The 21,710-nt window shown below is 47.9% G+C and overlaps 2 protein-coding genes across 4 annotated transcripts in view; both read right to left on the bottom strand.

Moving 5' to 3' along the window:
* The window catches only part of LRRK1 (leucine rich repeat kinase 1), a 165,229-nt gene extending 148,545 nt beyond the window's left edge, over window positions 1–16,684 (bottom strand). For 2 of the 3 annotated variants that reach the window (XM_049905203.1, XM_049905205.1), the window contains exons 1-2: window positions 16,595–16,684; window positions 9,243–9,466 (exon numbers count right to left, since the gene is read on the bottom strand). In XM_049905203.1, the coding sequence (XP_049761160.1) occupies window positions 9,243–9,339 (97 nt within the window). In that variant the 5' untranslated portion in view covers window positions 9,340–9,466; window positions 16,595–16,684. Of the gene's footprint in view, window positions 1–9,242; window positions 9,467–15,957; window positions 16,248–16,594 lie in introns of those variants that run through there. The other variant, XM_049905204.1, reaches the window with a different exon arrangement.
* Window positions 16,685–19,757: 3,073 nt separating this feature from the next.
* The window catches only part of ALDH1A3 (aldehyde dehydrogenase 1 family member A3), a 42,296-nt gene continuing 40,343 nt past the window's right edge, over window positions 19,758–21,710 (bottom strand). The window contains exon 13 of the mRNA XM_049905943.1: window positions 19,758–21,707. Within this exon, the coding sequence (XP_049761900.1) occupies window positions 21,635–21,707 (73 nt within the window). The 3' untranslated portion in view covers window positions 19,758–21,634. The remainder of the gene's footprint in view (window positions 21,708–21,710) is intronic.

Here is a 21,710-nt window from a genome sequence, read left to right as displayed (position 1 = left end):
ACAACAGAATGAAACATTGTCCGGTTCTGTGCCATCTTCACACTCATTGGTACGCTTGAGCCCATTGCTGTGGTTATTGTGTACTGCCTTCCAACCTAGGGGGCTCATTTCCAGCACTGTATCAGACAATATTTGATTGTGATCCAGAGAGTTTTTTCAATAGCTAATTTTCAGATGTGTATCGCCAGGCCTTAATTTCTAGTCTGTCTTTGTCTGGAAGCTCTGCTGAAACCTGTCCTCCATGGATAACCCTGCTGGTATTTGAAATACTGGTGACATAGCTTCCAGCATCCTAGCAACATGCAAACCACCACAGCATGACAGACTGACAGATGGGTAGTAGGCAGATGGGTGAAAATCCTGGCCCTGTCCAGGCCTTGCTTGTGTTACAGGACTTGAGGAAGTCTACCCAGGCATCTCCATGCTCACAGGCTGCTGAACCTCCTGACTGTTTCATGGGGGCCAGGATGCATGGCTGGTACGAAAATCTCTTTTGGCCACTCAATACATGCCCAGCAGGCCGGGACTGTACCCCAGCAAGTATAGGAACCGCCACGTGAGGCTACTCTGCCCCTATCTCCTCCCACCACCCCTCATCCCCCACATGAAAGGGGCAAGGCAGGGGCAAGTGTGGGGCAGGGGAAGGCTGGGTAGGGGGTGAGGGCTGAGGCCTGGGTGAGGCACCACCTTCAGGCTCTGGCCACCTAGAATTGGGGAAGGGTGCTCCTGAGAGTCCACTCACAGCAGGGTAGAGTGAGGAGGCGGGAGGCAACTCTGAGCCCAGGGCCCACCACCACCTAATGACACAGTGCAAAGGCTGAAATGATAACCAGGTGGAGTGGGTGGAGGTATGGGCTGCTGCTCTCAGGGTGGTAGTGGAGGCTTGCTCAGCCTAGAAAGGACTCCACAGGGAGGGGGTAGCCTCTGCTCTCACTTGTCTCCAGAAAGGGGCTAGGGATCCTGATCAGCAGGAGGGGTGGAGCTAGACACAAGGAGAACAAGACAGATTTCCATGGCATAAACCTCCTAACACAGCTGTCCATAGAAAGACTTGCTGGAGAGGTAGCCGGTTCCCTGTTGCTAGAAGCAGGCAAGCGTATTCTGGACATAGAAGATCAAGGCCTTGGATGAAGGATGAATGTTAAACGCCCCATTCAAACAGCTATTCTAACTGCCACACATGGATGGACGGGTGGATGGACACAGCCATGTCTCTAGTCCTCAGGCCACCACTCAGCCCCTTCTCCTGCACTCACTCCTAGGGATTCACTCCTGGACACTGGCAATGCTCCCTGTAGGGTCATAGTGGCCAGGCTGGAGGAAAGTGCTCGCTGACCATGGCCTCCTTCCCAGCGAAGACCATGTCCACCTCATCTCGCCCCACGGTGTAAGCACAGCCCAGCAGGCACAAGCAGAACACCAACACCAGAACAGGCTAAAGACTGGGGCCGGCAATTACACTCTGAACGGCTTTCATTAATGTAGATCTGTCCCTCGTAACCAGCTGCTGTTGAGTCAATTTCAACTCATGGTGAATCCATGTGTATCAGAGTAGAACTGTGCTCCATAGGGTTTGCAATGGCTGGTTTTCTGGAAGTAGATCACCAGGCCTCTCTTCTGAGGCACCTCCAGGTGAAACTGAACCACCAACCTTTTGGTTAGCAGTTAAGCACATCAACCATATGTACCACCCAGGGACCCCCTTAAAGTTGTCCACCAAGAAAGCCTGCTACCAGTAAAGGGGTACTTCTATTTCAGTCCATTTCCTACTTCTATTTCTGGAAGGCAGGAAAAGCCCCCATTTGGGAAAACTATGTGGCTCATAGATTACGAAGTTATTTGTAACACAGGTTTGAAAAAGCAAAAACAAAAAAAAGACATTGGAAATAATTGCATAAAAACCTGGGAACTGAAGACCTGGAATGTTCCTTCTCTGGTTCTGCTGTCTCAACAGCTTCTGGCCCAGCGTGCTAGATTCGGCAGAGAACAGTGTTCTGAGAGGCAGGCAGCTACTGTCAGAGGCTGTGGCCACTCACTGAGAGGTGGGAAACACCAGCCACCTCTTGGGGATATCCACCAAGCACACCTTACCCTCCATCATCCAGAAAGGTCTTGCTCAAGTGTTCTCAAACTGAGCTATCTGGGAGTTTCCTCACTTGGCCACTTTTCCCTGGTGCCTTACCTCAGCTGGCAGGACAGGTTCTTCCACCCTGAGTGGCGTTTTGATTCACTAGATACGCAGAGCACAGAGTTTCTAATGACATGTCGTCAAAGTAGACTGCCTACTAGCACCAGCCTCTGTTTATCTGACCCTCCACCTGTCAACTCACACACCCTAACTTCATCCAAGCTTTTCAAATGTTTGCCTGCACTGAGGGGAGCTGACTGCTGACGGTGCTAATGAGGTCAAGGTGGGCCACATCCGCCTAAGACTTGATTTTGCTTCACGAACACCCGGCAGTCTCCCCATCACGGACCCTGCAAGGAAGCTAAGGAGACCACACTGCAGCTGGGGAAGCACTCACCTGTTCATGAGCTTTGAAAAGGTTAAGGATTCTGAACAAGCACAAGGTGAGGTTATGCAAATTGAACAGGTAGGGACATTGGAAAAAAACCCACCTAGTATACCAATCATTCATTTTACTCATAGCGACCCTACAGGACAGGGTAGAACTGCCCCACAGAGTTTCCGAGGAGCGCCTGGCAGATTCAAACTGCCGACCGTTTGGTTAGCAGCCACAGCATTTAACCACTACGCCACCAGGGTTTCCATAGGGTTGCTATGAGTCGGAACTGACTCGACAGCACTGGGTTTGATTTTTTTGGTTAGTATACCAATGGAGCTGTGGTGGTGCAGAGATTAAAAGCATGGCCACTAAGAAAAAGGTCAGCAGTTCGAATCCACCAGCCATTCCTTGGAAACCCTATGAGGTAGTCTACCCTGCCCTAACAAGTCACTAATCGACTCGATGGCAACAAGTTTGTTTGTTTGTTTTGTTTTTTAGCATATTAAAAATACAAACTCTGGAGTCCCTGGCAGTTGCAGGGCAACAGGTTTCTTTTTATATGTGGCCTTTCTGGCCCTGGGTTTGCAGTTCTGCCAAGATGATTTGCTAGGCCATAATCTTCAAAGGGATTGGTTAGTCTACTATGCAAATAAAAAAAAAATATGTAAAAACTGTTGTGGGAATTGGTAGATTACTATGCAAATTAGGTGACTGTGGCCTACAGAGGGATTGATCAGTTCGAGGTCTTTGTTGGAGGAGCAGGCTTAGAAAAGGAGCCAATCCTCCAGTGGTTGAGGGGGACCTCACTACCATCAAGAAGAAGAGCTTTGGATCTGGGATCTCTAAACTGAGAACCATCTAGACCCAGGTGACAGAGAGATCTGTAACAGCGGTAATGGCGTGAGACAGCATGGGACAGTGGGAACCAGGAGACTAGCATAAGACAGCTGCAGTGGGCTTCCTAGCCCATGGAGCAAGATGGCAACAGTTGGCTTGCTGACCCACAGAACGAGAGAGCTGAGTATCTTTGGGCAGAGGCTTGCTGATGGAGTGGGGTACCTCCAGACACTTGTCGGTGGAGCTAAAGAGATATAACACTTGCCTAGCGGAGCATGGCCGAGTGCAAGGCCTAGAAGCAGAGGCCAGGTCAAAACGGCCACCTGCCTGCCTGTTTTCATGACTGAGAAGAGCCTGACAGCTGTCTTGGCTGGAAGCTCTCCTGACTGACAAACTGTGTCCTGTCTCCTGAGTTGTATCCTGTTACCTCCAAGTTGGTCCTGATTCTGTTACTTCCCCAATAAACCACATAATCGTGAGTATGGTCTGTGAGCTCTGTGTGGCCATCGCAACGAAGTGTCAAACTCAGCAGAGAAGTAGATAACCGTGGGGAGGATGGCTGGTGTCAGAATTGGTAAAAAAGTTGAAGAATGGAGGTATGTCTGACCTTTACCTCACAGGAATCAGCTTTGGGCTGATTTTGATTCTCATTCCACCTTGTAAGTTTAGCTGACTTCCGATGCCACTAGACAGGAGTGGTGCGAACGGTTAATACACTTGACTGCTAACAGAAAGGTTGAAGGTTCGAGTCCACACAGAGGCATCTCAGAAGAAAAGCCTGGTGATCTATTTCCGAAAAATCAGCCATTGAAAACCCTATGGAGCATAGTTCTATTCTGACACACTTGGGGTTGCCATGAGTTGGAATCACTCAGTGACAACTGGTTTTTACCACTACCAAAAAACCCAAAAGTAAAACATGTGTTTTATTAAAGTTTGAATCTTTTTCTCAACTATACTTGGAATTACAATAACAAATGTACCATTTTCAGAGCATGTTTGAAAAAACATGCATGTCCCATGATTTCTGAAAGGTGAGAGAGCTGCCCTTACATCAGAAGTTTCTCTTTGAGTATAATTTGTTTTCCTTCTGGCCATCAATGTTCCTTTGCCAGAGCTGGGATTCAGGCTGGAGCAGTCTTCTGTGGGGTGAGGCTGGTGGATTTGGGAGCTGAGGGAAAGCAGGGCTCCTCAGGGACTCAGGAGGCCTCGGGAGAAGGTGGAGGGGAACAAGTCCAGCTCATCTGCTCAGGACACAGCTCAGAAGGTGTCCCCCAGGAGGCAGGCCCCCAGGCTCCTCTGGTCAAAGATACCCCATTCGTTCTAGAAAGAACTTATGGTGAAAGAGGCCAGCTGCAGTAAATCTGAACTTGGGTGTGAATATATGAAGTATGGCCAGTTAGGGCAAAACCCCCACACATCAGTACTTAATGAAGTAACCATTTTTAAAATAAATTGCAATATTATATTTCTGGTTGCAAAAGTAATGCAAAAAAAAAGGAAGGCAATGCATGACCACTGTAGAAAATGCAGAGCGAACAGCTGCTGTAACCCTGACACACAGGCTTGACTACACGCTGCCATCTGAGTGTCACTGGCCCCTGGCCCTGGTCCTGGTGGATACATTCACGTTTTGTGAAAATGAGATCCAATACACAGTGTTTTTAACTGGGCCCCAGAGCTCTGGGGTCCAGGGGAACTCGGGAAGGGGGATTTACAACACTACCCCCACACCACCGCTCACCAGAGCAACTCCGCTGTTATCTGCTACGTGGGTTGGGGTTCCAGGTAAGGCTTTATGTGAGAAAAGGGTTCTGCGGGCTGCTTAAATAAATAAATAAACCTAACACTCAGATCAATAAGATACAATTTTTAGAAAGGACTGAAACCCACCAGCACACTGCATGATTAGACTGAATAACCAGCTCCAGTTCCTGCAGCACCCCTGCCCCCATCCACAGCCTGGACATGGCCTCCCCATGGAGGAGTATGTTTCCCCCCCTTGACTTTGGGCTTGGCCACGTGATTGCTTTGGCCAGTGGCCTACTGGCAGAGGCAACAGCATGCCATCCTGAGCGTAGGCCTTAAGAGGCATCGCAAGCTTCCGATGTTCCCACTCATGTCGCTACCACAGCCAGGGAGTTAGCCTGCTCGTCCCAGGAGGACAGGAGTCACTTGGGTTGGAGCCACAGATGGCAGCATGCAACAGGACCCCCAGCCTCCTGTTTACTGGTGTATTCCATGGAAGATTCTGTGCCTGTCTGAATCAGAGTTCAGAGAGTTTAAGCCACTCAGGTGAGGTCACTCAGCACTAGAACAGAATGCAGCCTGACTAACCCTGAAGGCAGGCTCTTGAGCCCCCACTACACAATAAAAACACCAGAAGGTTCTCCATACCCCTCTCCACCCACCAAAAGGGAACGCAGCCATAAAGTACCTATGGGGTTTAAAACAGACAGTGACATGAAGTGCCCATCACTGTACCTCTCCATCTGGCATGTACTTAGTAGGGGGCTCCTTAAACAAGAGCCGGCTGTAATGAAGTCAGCTTTCCTGTGCCTGGGGTGGGGGTGGGGGCTGAGATGAGGTTGTCCTCCCTGAGGGGCAGGCCAGCAGGAGGGGGTTCTCCTCTGCCCTGACTCGCCCACTGGGCTCAGGGGTGAGTATCAGCTGTAGGAGGCCAGAAGGGGCCCACGCCTGGCCACCCTGGGAGCAGCCGGTTCTAGCTGGAGGAGGGTGCTGTCGGGTTCAGTCCCCGGGGTCCCAGGTTCAGCCTCCACCTGCGGGACTTTTAAAGTCTCACAGTACCTTCCCTACAGGGTTTCTTATGAGGACGATCATTATAATTTCCTTAAATGCTGAGCCACAGGACGGAGTTTTCCACATATTTCAAACCACTTTCCTCTCACCTTTTCCCACTCTGTGGTTTATGTTTGGTCTCTGGATAAACACTTCACCCCAGGTCTGGGGCTCACAGGCCGTCACTCCCTCCCCTGTCCTCAAACTCCACCCCATCCCCCAGCACCTAGAACAGTATGGGGGTGGGGGACTGCATAATTTCCTTCATTCCCATCAGGCTCCTGGTCCCTTGTGAGTGTCCTTGGGTTTATTTAAACAGGTATGGTGGAGAGTCCTGAGACCCCACTGGGACAGCGGCTCCCAGGTCTACTCGTTCTGGGTGGCGATCACAGCTGTCAGAAGAGAGGAATTGCCTCAGGAGCAGATACAGAAACTTTTAAAGGAAGAGAACTGGGGCTGGGCAGGTCAGTGTTTTGGCTGTGGGCACACACTAACATTTTCTGGTGATCTGTCCTGCCTGCTGCCAAGAGGTGGGGCTAGTTCTGGCTGTGTTCAGCTCCCTGGCCCTGTAAGAATCAGTTGGGGTACTGGGGACCTGGGAAAGCCATCATCTGAGCAATGACACTCGAGTGTCTGGGCATCGGCACTTTAGAAGCTCCCAATGACCAGTGCGGGCCAGGGTTTAGATCACCAACTCTCGAACAGGACGGTAAGGGGCAGAGTCACTTGTGGGGCCTTTCTAGACAACACAATCCCAGCCAGGAAGCCTTAAGTGGGTCCAAAGTTCCTAGCCCGCCCTCATCCTCAAGACAGCCATGAGGAGCAGCCTTTGGGATAACAGGGCAGGGAGTGTACTGGGAAGGTAGATATGCTGTCCAAAAATCAAGTTTAGCATTCTGTTATACATGGCACCTGGATCTCACACTAATAAAGCCAGGCTTTCCGAATAAGCAACTGAAAAAAGATAACGTCTGAAAAAAAAGGAATTTTAAAAAGATGCAGATTGAGCACTGGGAACATTTAGTGCTAGGCAACATCAAAAAGTGAATTTTTCTCTCATTTCATAATCTGATTTATATGCACAGGAACTTTCCAGAAACATCACCCTAGTTAGCCTCTGGGCACTTTAGATGGGGAAAAAACACTCAAGCGACTGAACAGAATGTCTGCGGAACCAGTTACAACACTCGTTCACTACCACGGCTGAGGGTTCACACATATGGGCTCTCTCAAAGTTCACAGCATGGCCCAGGATTTAAGACCGGGAGTTCCAGAGTTAAGACAGGGTTCAAATTCCAGTCTTGCCATCTACTAGCTGTGTCCTTGAGCAAGTTACTCAATCTCTCCTGCCCTCATGTTCCTCAGATATAACACAGGGACAAAGGTACCTTTTCATTATTTTGTGAGGCACTGAACCCAGTGCCTGGTACGTACTAAGGGCTTAACAGATATTTATTGTTAATAAAAATGTTAATGATATTCTATGGGTGTTAAGAGTTGTATAACTCCAAAAAGACAAACAACTCATCAAAAAAATGGACAAAAGACTTGAATAAACATTTCACTGAAGAGGATGTTCAAATGCCCAAATAAGCACATAAAAAGCTGCTAGACACCACCTCACCCCCATTGGAATGGCAATGATCAAAAACATGGAAAACAATAGGTGTTGACAAGGTTGTGGAAAAACTGGAACCCTCAGCCATTGCTGACGGGAACTCAAAATGGTACAGCCACTGTGGAAAACAGTTTGGCAGTTCCTCAAAACGTTGAACATAGAACCCAGCAATTCCCATCCTAAGTATATACCCAGAAAAAGTGAAGACAGGAAAGCAAAAGAAACTTATCCACCAATGTTCATTGCAGAACTTTTCACATAGCCAAAAGGTGGAAACAACTGAAATATCCACCAACAGATGAATGGAAAAATAAAATGAAATATTACACAGCCATAAAGAGAAATGAGGTCCTGATGCATGCCACAACATGGATGAACCTTGAAAACACCATGCTGAGTGAAACAAGTCCGTCTCAGAAGGACAAATACTGTGTGATCTCACTTATATGAAATAAGCAAAAATTTAGAAACCAAAGATTATTAATGGTTACCAGAGGAGGAAGGGAGGCAGAAAGGGGAAGCTTTGGCTTAGGAGGCACTGAGGTTATGCTAGTGGTGGTGGGATGATGCGGAAAAGGAAGGTGAGAACGGCTGCACAACTTGAACAGCGTAATCAACGCCACTGCATTGTACTCCCTTTACACTGGATCACTGCATGGAACCTGTAGAAGTTGTCGAGGCAGCATATGTAAAGGGAGTTTCCCTAGGGTGTGGCCTGCACCACCTTTTATCTTACAAGAGGTGAAAGGAAAGGGAAGCAAGCGAAGAGTTGGGGACCTCATACCACCAAGAAAGAGTGAGCAGACCGTGTCCTTTGGACCTGGGTCCCTGCGCAGAGAAGCACCTAGTCAGGGGAAGATTGATGAGAAGGCCGACAGAGAGAGAAAGCCTTCCCCTGGAGCTGACACCCTGAATTTGGACTTCTACCCTCCTGTTGTTTACTGTGAAGAAATAAATTTCTCTTTGTTAAAGCCATCCACTTGTGGTATTTCTGTTATAGCAGCACTAGATGACCAAGACAAAGCTTAAGAGAAAAAAGGTGGAATACACAATTATATACACTGCATAAGTATCATAAAAGCTAAAACAAAAACCCTTAAGCACAGAAAAGCAGACTAGAAAAGAATATACCAAGATGTTAACTGTGCTTGTGTCTGGGCGATTTTTTTCCCTATGTCCTTCTTTTTTTTTTTTTTTCTAATTTTCTTTATTAAACGTGTTATTTTTATAACAAGAAACCCAAATCAAACCCCCATTTAAAAAAAAAAAAAAACTTTTTAACGAACATGAAGTGATGCCCTGATTCTTAAGATCTTTGAGCCCAGAATAAATTTTGTACCATGGCCCCTCAACTTTCACAATTTCAGTGAGAATCCTGAGATATGTTTTATGATGAAAACCGTTTGGTTGGAATCCCTCGTTCTTACAGAGGATGAGCAGACAGACTGTGCCCAGACAAGCATGGCCTGCCCCGCCCTTACCGTTATGGGTCTCCATGGTGCGCTCTGGATACATGGCTGACCCCTCCGGCCCCACACACCAGTACATGCTGGGCGGCTGCCGTGACATGCCAGCCATCAATCCTCAAGGTGACTGTTCAAAATCACTTTGTGCCGTCACTGTTGCCGCCGCTGCCGCCGCCCCCTATGGGGTGAGTTAAGGCGTGGACACACAGACTCATGGATGAGCAGAAAGCTTTGCTGTCCTGGTAGTAAAAAAAAAAACATAAAAATAGAAATTAATTGTTAAGCCTCTTCCTGTACCCGTGCAAACATTCATATTTATATTACTCTTGGACATTCTCCTTTGCAACATTCTTCATGTCCCATGTGCGCAGCGAAGCCCCCAACAGCTGGGGCCGTGAAAGGACACCTCTTTTTCCACCTGAACTCACTGCTGGGTTCCGAGCATGTCTACTCAAGAAGAGCCATGAAGAAACCTCAAACAACTGTAAAACACCTACCAGTAAGGAACTCACTGTTTAATCAACAAATATTCATCGTCACTTGCCAGGCAGCCAGCCCTGGGTGAGGCACAGTGATTCCAAGACAACTAAATGAGGTCCCTATTCCCAAGGGGCTCATATTCCAGTTGGGGTGACGCAGACATACTTACAGCTGGTCACAGTACAAGGCTCTCCCTTTCCCCACAACTGACATTCCAAGACACCTAGAGGGGACATTCTAAACCCAAAGGGGCAGTCAGGCAACAACCCTAAAGAGAAGGGTATGGAAGGGACCATTACTGGTGGTGCAAACAATTAAGCACTCGGTTACTAACTGAAAGGTTGGAAGTTGGAATCCACTCCGAGGCACCTCAGAAGAAAAGCCTGGTGATCTACTTCCGAAAGATTATATCCTCGAAAACCCTATGAAGCACTGTTCCACTCTGCATACATTGGGTCGCCAGGAGTCGGAGTCAACTCAATGGTAACTTTTTTGTTTGTTTGTTTTAGATGAAGTCAAGTCAGTTTGAGCTTCGGACATAAATAGACAGGAGCCCCAGAAAGTCCCCCCACTACCCTGGGTACATTTGGCCACGTCTAAAGGTTGGCAAGGGAAACCCTGGTGGCATAGTGGTTAAGTGCTACGGCTGCTAACCAAAGGGTCGGCAGGTCGAATCTGCCAGGCGCTCCTTGGAAACCCTACGGGACAGTTCTAGTCTGTCCTATAGGGTTACTATGAGTCGGAATTGACTTGACAGCAACGGGAGAGACACTTTTGGTTGTCACAACTAGAAGCGAGAAGGGGGTGCTATAGGCATCTAGTAGGCAGAGGCCAGAGATGCTATTAAACATCCTATAATGCACAGGGCAGCAAAGAATGGTTCAATGTCAACATTTCCAAGGCTGAAAAACCTGAGTTTGATTAAGACTAACCAAGTAAGGCTAAGGAGATTGTGATGAGGACGGCTGAGTCAAGGCACTGTTCTTCCACGCTGGGCTCCCACTGAACATGGAGGGCTCCCTAAGGTGAGTGTTCATCCTGCTATGTGATGAAAGACCTAGGCCCAGCTAAGGCCTGGCATGGGGTCAACTGGATGACAGAAAGAGTGTTACCATATGGAATGCGTGGGTTTCCGTAAGTCTTCGTATAGGGTCTATACTGTCCGCAAAGTACAAGATATTTAGAAACCCTTGTCCGTATTCTGAGACAGACTTAAAATGGGTGGTGATATCTCAGCCATATAATAAGGGCCATATAGATGATTCCTAAATACACGGAGTCCCTGAGTGGTGCAAATGGTTACTTGCGCTTTGCCGCTAACTGAAAGGTTGGAAATTCAAGTCCGCAGGAATACCTGGCAATCTAATTCTGAAGAATCAGCCATTGAAAACCCTATGGAGCACAGTTTTACTCTGATGCACGTGGGGTTGCCACCAGTCGGAAATGACTCAACGGGAAATTTTTTTTTTTTACTTTTTTAAGATAACATATAAAGGAAAAAGCAGGATCTGGGTGTCACAGGCTTGGATTATCTCTGTCACATGGTGGCAGAGTGACCTCGAGCTGGAAATGATGTATGTTTTTGTTTCCTCATCTGTAAAAAACAGACATACCTCCCCTCGCCCAGTGACCTCACACGGTTTTTGTGAGAATTCAGCAAAGGTAAAGCTCCCGTGGTCATCTTCTACCAGAGGGCTAGGAGTGGTACTACCTGCAATAACTCTGTGAGGGCAGGAGGTGAGCACAGTCTCCCACCTGTCTCTGGTTCACAAGCTGGTAATACAATTACCTATCTCCCGGGCGCCCTGTCTCAGGGTCCTAGCAGGTGCCCTGAACAGTGTGGGCACTGAATAGGCACAGAACAAGGCTACCAGAGCTCTGGGCTTGCTCATTTAAAGGCCTGGAAATAGGGCACTGGCCCAGCTGTCTGGCCCCTAGGACTACCTGCACTGATGAAGCTCCCATTAAGCCAGGGGAAAGCAGGGCTAGGAGAGCCCTGCACCAGAGGCCTGCTCACTATGATTGGCACCTTTCCCAACCAAAGAGGAAAAGGTCTATAGAAGACGTGGGTGGGAAACACTGCATTTGAAGTCTGGGAGCCTGAAGATTCTATGCCGGACAGGAAATATGGTCAATCTGGCCAAAATTTAGGATAATGGTTAAAACCTTATAAATTGCAAAGCCTGGTTAGGAAAATTACCTAGAGACTGGGACCAGAGAAAGAAACCAGGCAGAATCTCCATTTTAAAATAATGGCTCCACAAAGGAGAATGAAGAACACCAAAGACACAAGGTAAGTATGAGCCCAAGAGTCCAAATGGACCACATAAATCAAAGACTACACCAGCCCAAGACCAGAAGAACTAGATGGTGTCTGGCTACAACCAATGACTGCCATGACAGGGAGCACAACAGAGAATCCCTGAAGGAACAGGAGAACAGAGGGATGCAGACCCCAAATTCTCATTAAAAAAACCAGACTTAATGGTCTGACTGAGACTAGAGGAACCCTGGAGATCATGGTCCCCAGACCATCTGTTAGCCCAAGACAGAACTATTCCCAAAGCCAACTCTTCAGACAGGGATCAGACTGGACTATGGGATAGAAAATGATGCTGGTGAGGAGTGGGATTCTTGGGTCAAGTAGACACATGAGACTACGTGTGCAGCTCCTGTCTGGAGGGGAGATGGAGGGCAGAGGCAGACAAAAGCCGCCTGAATGGACACAGAAATACAGGGCAGAGGTGCCGTCTCATTAGGGGGAGAGCAACTAGGAGTATATCTCAAGATGTATGTTTTGTATGCGACTGACTAGATTTGTAAACTTTCACTTAAAGCACAATAAAAACATAAAAAGAAAAAAAAAAGTAAAAATAATGGCTCCAAGCCATACCGAGAAGCATAGTTGCTCTTTGCTTCCAAACAATCTCTAAAACAGCTACTAAGATAACCAACCCAAAACCCCGTGCCGTCGAGTCGGTTCTGACTCACAGCGACCCTATAGGACAGAGCAGAACTGCCCCACAGGGTTTCCAAGGCTGTAACTTCCCAGAAGGAGCCTCGGTGCCATAGTGGTTAAAGCACTCGGCTCCTAGCCAAGAGGTCAGTGGTTCAAACCACCAGCTTCTCCAAGGGAGGAAGATGTGGCATCTGCTTCCATAAAGTATACAGCCTTGGACACCCCATGGGACAGCTCTACTCTGTCCTATACAGTCGCTGTGAGTCAGAATCAACTCGACGGCAACGGGTTTGAGTTTTTTGGGGTAATCTTTACGGAAGAAGACTGTCACATCTTTCTCCCTAGGAGCCACTGGGGAGTTCAAACCCCCAACCTTTCAGTTAGCAGCTGAGCGCTTAATCACTGCACTACCAGGGCTCCTTTATTACCACATAATGGTTTTAAATTAAAAAAAAAAGTAAAAATCTTAAAAAAATATTTTTGGCTAACCTTCACCCAGCACATTTGTTCCTCTTTTCATTTTCAGTTTCCTTTTGAAAATCACTTTACCGATGGAGGATTTTGCCACTGGAGCAGTTTTTAAACTGTAATTTGTATTTTGGCTTACATTCAAAGGCAGACGTTTTAAGATGAGGTAACACAAGTTTTGCTCAGTCTTTGCCCTCAAGCTGATCTTTGTTTCCTTCTGCTGCTTCTTTCGGGTTCAGACCTAAGCAATAAATCCTGGTGGCAAATAATACTTTTTCTTTTTGTTACAGTATATACATCTTAAAGAGGGCTTCAGGCGCTTTTCAGAAATCATAATTGTTTTAATGGTTTTTTTTTTTTTTAAACCTCACCAATTTCCTTTTGCTAATTCCTTATACTTGCATTATTGAATAAACCTAAATACTTGGTGAAAAAGAAAAAAAGGAACCTATGATTCATTCTACAAATAGTTAGTAACCCTTCTCTGTGAGGAGTCGACTTCATGAGTTCTCGAAACTTACAGTTAATGTAAAGGGAAGACAGTGAAATAAAACCCAGTTGCTGTGGATTTGACCCTGACTCATGGCGACCCCAGGTGTGTCAGAGTGGAACTGTGCTCACAGGGTTCTCAATGGCTGATTTTTCACAAGGGGATGGCCAGGCCTTTCTTCTGAGGCACCTCTGGGTGGACTCAAACTGCAAACCTTTAGGTTGGTAGCTGAGCGCTTACTATTTGGGCGACTCAGGGACTTTACCAAAGAGTGGGAAGACACTGGCAAATGAAGTATATTCGAAATGTTCCTGTAGTCTAGCTTCTTTTTGAATTGATAGTAGTAGGCTGGTCAAGAAGGCTGGTCTATGGTTCTAGGATCCCTTTACCAATATTGGTCTGCCTGCAAAATGTATCTGACAGGTTTGTGAATATCAAAATAACCATGGATCTGCAGGCTGGAGGAGCATATAGCTCTCGATCCCAAATGAGCACCCAAGGATTTGACAACAGAGGCACTTCTTGAGTCCCAAACCACCAGTTAGTGAAGGCTGGTGTCATTCATCATTTCCACCACCCATCTGTCAGTTTGTCTGTGGTGACCTGCATGTTGTTATGACGCTAGAAGCAATGCCACCAGTATTTCAAATACCAGCATGGCCACTCATCGTAGACACATTTCAGCAGTACTTCCAGACTAAGACCGACTAGGAAGAAAGGCCTGGATATCTATTTCTAAAAATTAGCCAATGAAGTTGCTGGAAGGTGAGCTCCCTAGGTTCAAAGAGACTCAAAATACACATTGGCTGCAACCACGGACTCAATACCAACGATCACGAAGATGGTGTAGGGCAGGGCCACGTTTCGTTCTGTTGTACATGGGGTTGCCGTGAATCGGAGCTGTCTCTGGGGCAACGAATAACAACAACAACATTAACCATCTGGTCACTCCCCAGTATGCACTGGGCATCTCCTACGCCAAGAACAGTCCTGGGAGCTGGGGACACGGTGGTTTGCAAGACAGACATGGTCTCTGACCTCAGGAGCCCGCTAATTAAAGAAGAAATTGAAGAGATAAAGAAGGTATACGCAGATAGTGGTGGGCATAAGAACACAGAGATGGGATGGAAGAGAGACTGAGGAGGGGTGTAGAGGGTGGCCGGGGAAGGCCTTCTAAGGCCTCCTGAGGTGTCAGCCACGTGAAGTCAGGGAACAGCAATGTCCATGCCTCATGCTGGCAAACAAGCGCCACCAGGGTGGACGGGGCGGCAGAGGTTGGGGGGATAACATCGATGGCAGTGGCCGGAGCACACAGTGGGGGAGCGGTGAGAGGAAGGAGTTCCTCTGGATTTTATACCAATCACAAGAAGAAGGCGCTACAGGGTTCCATGCACATAGTGACATGATCAGATGTAGCTATCACGGAAATCACTCAAGAATCTTACAAGAGATCCTGACACCTTGGACTAGAGTGGAGGGTGTGTGAGAAAGAAGCGGATAGACCCAGGACACACTTTGGAGGTAGACCCAGCAGGACTTGCTAACGGGAAGAATCCCGGGGACAAGGGAATGGGATGTTCCCAGGGTTAATTCCTAGGCTTCCCTCTGAGCAACTGAGCTATGGGGCCTTCCCCAGGAGATGGAAAGGTTTGGCTCATCCCAAGACCTGTTTTAGGGACATATTAAGTGTGGGGTTTGTATGTTATCAACTCAGTAATTTTTTTTTTTGTTCTAGGACATAAGCAAAGATAATGAAAATAATATAATGAAGACTTTAACTTTAACATTTCCCAAAATCATGCATATTCTAGTTGTCTCTTTAGGATCCTCATACTTTGATACCAACAAGAGTCCTCGTGGCACAATAGTTAAGTGCTTGGCTGCTAACCTGCTAACCGAGACATTAGCAGTTCGAACACACCCATATGCTCCAGGAAAAAAAGGACCTGGTCGTCTGTGTTCATAAAGATTACAGCCTAGAAAATCCTATGGGCAGTTCTACTTTGTCACATGGGTTGCTAGGAGTTGAAATCAACTACATGACATCTACTGACAGCATTAACTTTGATACCATGTGAGTGGGAAACTCTAAAAATCGTCTAATCGTTTGGTGAGGGGCTGGCTAAGAACGTAGCTCCACGCTCCTGATTTCTCCACCTCTCAGACCCCTGCAGACGCCACACTTTGAAAGTTTGTGGGAGAAAACCTTGGTGTGGGCCTCACTAGGCTAAGGGGTAGGTTTGGCTGACCACCTATCTTTCATCTTCTCCATCATCATCTCTCTCCAACCCCCAGCACCCTCCCTAACACCTGCACCCCCGGGTCACACTCACCTCGCCGACCCCAGCACGCTTGGGGAGGTTGCCCAAGCCCACAGAGAAAGCGGATTTAATCGGTATCTGGCCAGAGACGCAACCCTTGGGCAAGAAGAATGCCCCCGACTTTGTGGTGGGTGAAGGCGCGCTGAGCCAACCCGCATCACTGAGGCCGCGGCTAGGAAGAGAGAGTCCTGGGACAGCCCCTTCCCTGCGCACACGCCCTCACAAGCACACGCGCGCGCACACACAAATTCCCCGCTCCAAGCTGTAGAAGGTTTCCTTCAAAGGCAGAGGAAACGTGGATACACCCTGGCGCAATTTCCTACTTTTGTTTCTTGCCGCTGCTCCGTCCGCCCTGGTGCTGTCCGGTGCAGGGCTTCGCACACTCCCACCCCGAGGGCTGGCTTGGGTCCGCGCGCACTGGAGGCCGCGGGGCCGAGAGATGGGGGTTCGCCCGCGCCTCCGTGTCCCGCTCCTCGACCACGATGCCGCCTGGGTCGCAGGGCCGGGCTGCGGGGCCAGGGGCACAGAAGCAGGCAGAGGCCCGAGCACGGGCCAGGGCGAGTGGGAGCCGGCTCTCGGGTCCCCGCCGGGCTGCAGGAGGCGGCTAGGTCCCTGGGCGGGCGGCGGCGCGGGCCCGGGCAGTGCTTACCTGCGGCGGCAGCGGCCGGCGGAAAGGAGGGACGCGGTCGTTCCGGACGCGGGGCTGGGGCGCCCGGGGCAGCCAGGAGGAGACTAGGGGGCCTGGGCCTGGAGGTCCGACCGTCTCCAGCCCCCGCGCCTCGGCCGCGCCGGGACCAGACGCACTTCCTCAATCCTGCGGAGGGCGCTGGGGCGGGCGGCGGGAGGGCGGGCCGGCGGGCGGGCGTCGGCGGCGCAAAAGGCGCGCAGGGAGAGGCTGCCGCGCGCCCAGGGTCTGGGCGCTGCTGGCTCTCACGGTGTGGGGACGAGGCGCCCCGGGGTGCCCCGCCTCAGTTTCCCTAGTCGTTAAACCTAGGTGGCCAAATTTCTTACTCCCTGCCCCGGGAAGGTGACAGGCTCCGGGGAGCCTTCTAGGGTGGAGTCCTCCTCCGAGTCCGCTGGTGCACGCGGGAAGGCGAAGAGAAAATTAGTTCTCGGCTTCACCCAGCTTGCCCTGTCCCTCTACTCTGCTCTGCACCCAAATCGGCGAATTAACTCTAACTTGCGTGTTGGCCATATTCTCTGGCAGTAAATATGAAAAATACGGAAATTCCCTTGTGTACATCCCTTCTACAGGGCAAAGATGAGTATTTTGTAAGCTTTAATATTTTGCAAACTGCTCCTCTCCTACATGAATTTAACTGATTTAATTACGGATGTATGCAAACACACAACTATTTGATGGATCGTTTTTAATGGCTTATTTTGTTTGTAGGTAAAACGTGGTGGAATAACGACAACTTTCTTTCACCCTAACGTAAGGATGTCCGTCACACCATTGAGGCTCATACGCCAACGCAGGCTTCAGATCAGGCTCTGCGTGTTCACTGAGGGCAGAGAAGCCCGCTCAGAAAAACCTATCAATGGACGCCCTGTAAGGGCCAGCCCCATAGGCTCCTCTCATGTAATGTAATGATGGGAACATTCCCAGGATTTAGCGCAAAGCGCAACGATAAACGGCTACGACCCTCGCTGCCATTTCACAGAAACCGGAGCAGCCATAGGGCCCTGGCTCGACGTGACGGACACCCCGCGTAGTGGTCCCTTATAGCGGCTGGTGGGGGCCCCTGGTTGGCGAGGGAACCACTGGTCAGCTTTGCTCTGCTCTCCGGAGACTGCCTTCAGAACTGACGGCCACGCGGCGCCTTTTCAGTTTTGCAATTCTATCCCCACCACTGGGGTCTTAGTATCATATGCTAGGTCATCAGTATGACTGCCACCGAAAAGTCCCTAATAATTTGCAGGACTTGGCGTGCGCTGTGCTGAGTGAGCCCGGCGTAGGCGGGGAGGCGCCTCCCCGGCGAGGCCCCGCCACCTAGCGACGCAGTGATGAAGCGCACGATCCTAGCTGGTGACCCTGGAGCGGACTGGACCAACACCCCCCCCCAAAAAAAAAACCAGGGGAGGATTATTTCACATTTTTTCACCACATCAAAGTTTCTGCTTCCAGGTATGGCTGGCATCTGTCCCTCTTTCAACACCATAGCACCTTCCCACAGAATCAAAACCTCTTTTCAAATTTACAGTCCCTGACAGGGTCGGATGACCCAGTAAGCAAGGTAAGCACCAGTTTACTTGTGTTTACTTACTAATCTGTAGTGAACAATCAAAGATATGGTGAAACCCATGAGAAATTGTTCACTACAGATGGTCTGGTAAGAAAGATAAATACTGTGCTTACCTTGCCTATTAGGTAATCCACCCTGCCAACACCTGCAGGGTCCACTCAACTTCCCTGTTAAATGAGCTTGGAGACAGGCTAAAAAATGGTCCCAACATGAAAAGCAGCTGACATTTGACACTCAGATATCCTATTTTGAGCTAGTTATATCCTGGCATTCAACTCAACTCTATGCATTAGGCATGAGTCATAGGTTCCCATAGAAGGCTATTACAGGTCAGTTAAGATTCCTTTTGGCTTCTTCTTGGATCCCACTGGCCCATGTCCTCTAGCTTGTACTCAGCATCCTACCCAGATTTTCAGCACCTCAGAATGGAATGGCCCGCCTAAGGTGGGTCAGCCGGAAGCTGCCTCCAGAAACTTCGGTTTCTGCCTTCTGAAGGCACAGTGGCAGGCTGTTCCCTCCATGTCTTCTAGCTATGTTTCTTCAGTGTGGTACTCAGTTTCCTCAGATGTTTCTCCATGGATGCTTTTAAAAAAATGTCCCTCACTGTCCCGGTCACCTTCAAACTCAAGTTAGCCATATGGGTAAGAGCAAGGACATTCAAAAGGCTTCAGATACCATCAGGAGGAGCAAGGGTACACCAAAGGGGCCACTGTTAGAGAACGTGCCTCCCCCTCACTCATCCCACAGGCACACAAGTGCACACACATGCACCATGGCCCACCTATTGTCCCCAGGATGGTTCTCTTCAGGGAGCAATACACTGGTAAACCAAAATGAAATAAAATGTCATTTTACCATAATTTTCTGCTCACACCTGGATTGAGAAGCGGGATATTTCTAAATGCATATGTATTTTAAGAGGGATCAGATTCGTTTTCTCTTAAAGGAGCTGTGCTTTGTCAACACACGGCAAGAGTGATTTAGATTTTCAACATTATGTGTACAGGCTGAGCTCAGGGGACCTAACCAAGTACAAGGAGTGTTCTTGATCCAACTTCAGTGACAGCTCATGACTTGGTGATTGAGGCTTCTTGGTTAGAAGTCTTAGAAACGTTAGGTAAATTAAACACAAGCACCTAGATCCTTGTGAAGAAAGTGATAAAAACAGACACTTAGACACACAACTGGGGACATGGTATTTTCACTAAATTTCTCTTGTGATCTTCCCCACCACTTTCCACACTCATGGCAAATGTCCTCATCACTTTATACTAAAAAGAGACTCGGGCAGCTCAGGTGACCAGTCTAAAGTTAGCCAATTAAGACAGAGAGACAGTGAAGCCAGGCTCCCTGCCTGGTTGACTCCAAAACCGATAGGAATGGGTTTCACGCTCAGGCAAAGCACTAGGCCTGATCGATTGAGCAAGGGGACTTGTAGCCTCAGTTACTGACCCTGCTTTGTTACAAGACATTTTGTACAGAAGACCCAGGAAAGAGGGGTCAGCCACAGAATTAAAAGGGATTGAGTTCTCAAATGAAAACAGAACAAAACACAACATAATGTTTCTCAAATACCTAAGTTTATTTTATCATTGTTGCATTGTTGAGCTCAATCTGTAGGTAGGAGCCGAATTTCCAGGCTGATACATTTTTAAACCATACCACAGTGGTAAACCTTTAAAAAAGTGAAATCAAACAGGATATAGATTTCCATTTCTAAATACAGTATATTACAGAAGGTTAAATATACCACCTCTGTGTACTTACAGCTATAAAAAGATATAATTAACTATACCAAAACCCATTGGTGTCAAGTCGATTGCAACTCATAGCGACCCTATACCAATCGTAATTAATGTAGAGTTTCATATTAAAGGCATTATTGTACAATGGAAGAAAAAGAACCTCCAAGGCATTACTATCGAGGTTAGTGTCTATAGTTAGTTGAGATAAAATCCTGACGATTCAGTGTAAGAAGTCTAATCCTGACCTAACAAGTGAATTGTTAATGTAAGTGTTAACTGATGGAGAGAAGGTGAAGTACACATTGCATATTGCTCACGAGGATGATAACCCCATTTCCTGCGTGATTTTCTTTATACACACAGGTTGTGACATGGAGCTTCATCTTATCACTGTGCTCACGCCAATGAATTGTCAAGCACAAGCACCATTTTTCCCATTAGAAAATGACTAGTTAGTAACAGTAACAGTGTCCGAATAACACAATTTAAGTTTGGTTTTGTTTTTTTAAAGCTCTATGGAAACACCTTCCGTTTTCCAAGTCAAAGTTGATGGGATTGCACACCCTTTGGATACACAAAGAGGAAAAGAAAACTTCACAACCTGTTATAAAGTACTCAGACCACTTGGATTTAGTAGGAGACCCAGGTCCTCCAGGGAGCCCATGTCTTATCTGTTAATTACTCAGAAATTAACATCAAAATAGGACTTTGAAAAAGCAGGTCTATATTATGACAGTCGTCTTTCCAGTTCCGTATGTTTTCCTAATCTAAACCGGGTAACAGAACTGGAAAAAGGATAAGTATGTAGGCTTATCATAAACCATTAAGGAGTGTAGTAGAAAGGCAGAATTCCTAAAATGAATTATTGCTTTGGTGTGTTTGTAAAATGTGGAACTTAATTACCGGGGGATTCGCTGTGCTGTTGGAGGGTCAGAGCGTTGGCTCCTTAGCAGCAAAGGCGATAGAACTTTTTTTTTTTTTTGCCTAAGAAAGTGCCTTGGTTAAGATAGACAATGACACATTTTTAGAATATGCTCTTTGGGCTACGATTTGGTCAGATTCCAAAGGCAGTATTGTTTTTATAAGCTGAGTGCCGTGGTCACTAAATATGCAGACCTCAAAGACCCTCACCCACACATGCCCACAACCCCCAAATCTCCGCCCATCAGATCCTTGCAGCCTTTTTTTTTTTTTTAACTTAGTGTTAATGCTTTTCCCACTGCATGGTACCGTCAGCCCTCCCCCAGAAAGAGAGGCTTGTTCTGTGGACAGGTGAACCTGAGGAGACCGTAGGTGCAGGGCTCTGCTGGCGGAACATGCAGGGAGTTTTTCCAAATTCTTACTAGAGTCAGATTCAGCAACACATTTTTCAGGAGCTGCTGGCCACTGCAAGTACCACTTCCTGTTAACAGTGCCCTGAGCATCTTCACTGTCCGCTGGTACCCAGTTTAAAGGGCAAAACAGAAATGGCCAATAGCGCCATCCCCAGGCAGGAACGCAATTTTGCACAACATACGGGCATCCACAGCTTGATCAATAAAACTTAGCGTGGGAGGAGAAGAGGCATTCAAATCCAGCAGATTGAAAGCTTCCAGAAGAAAGTGTCACAAAAAGGTCAGAAATGTCATTTTTTTCTTCGGCAAGTGTAATCCGCCACATTCAGTTGTCAAATGTTGGAGGAAGGACCCTGCCTTCCCTTCAGTGGTTCTTGTCGTCCAGTTTGATGGTGACGGTTTTCACTTCTGTATATTCGCTCAGAGCATATTCACCTCTG

The sequence above is a fragment of the Elephas maximus genome, chromosome 13, assembly GCF_024166365.1.
Source record: "Elephas maximus indicus isolate mEleMax1 chromosome 13, mEleMax1 primary haplotype, whole genome shotgun sequence".
Classification (NCBI taxonomy): domain Eukaryota; kingdom Metazoa; phylum Chordata; class Mammalia; order Proboscidea; family Elephantidae; genus Elephas; species Elephas maximus.
This window is presented reverse-complemented; position numbering and strand designations above follow the sequence as displayed.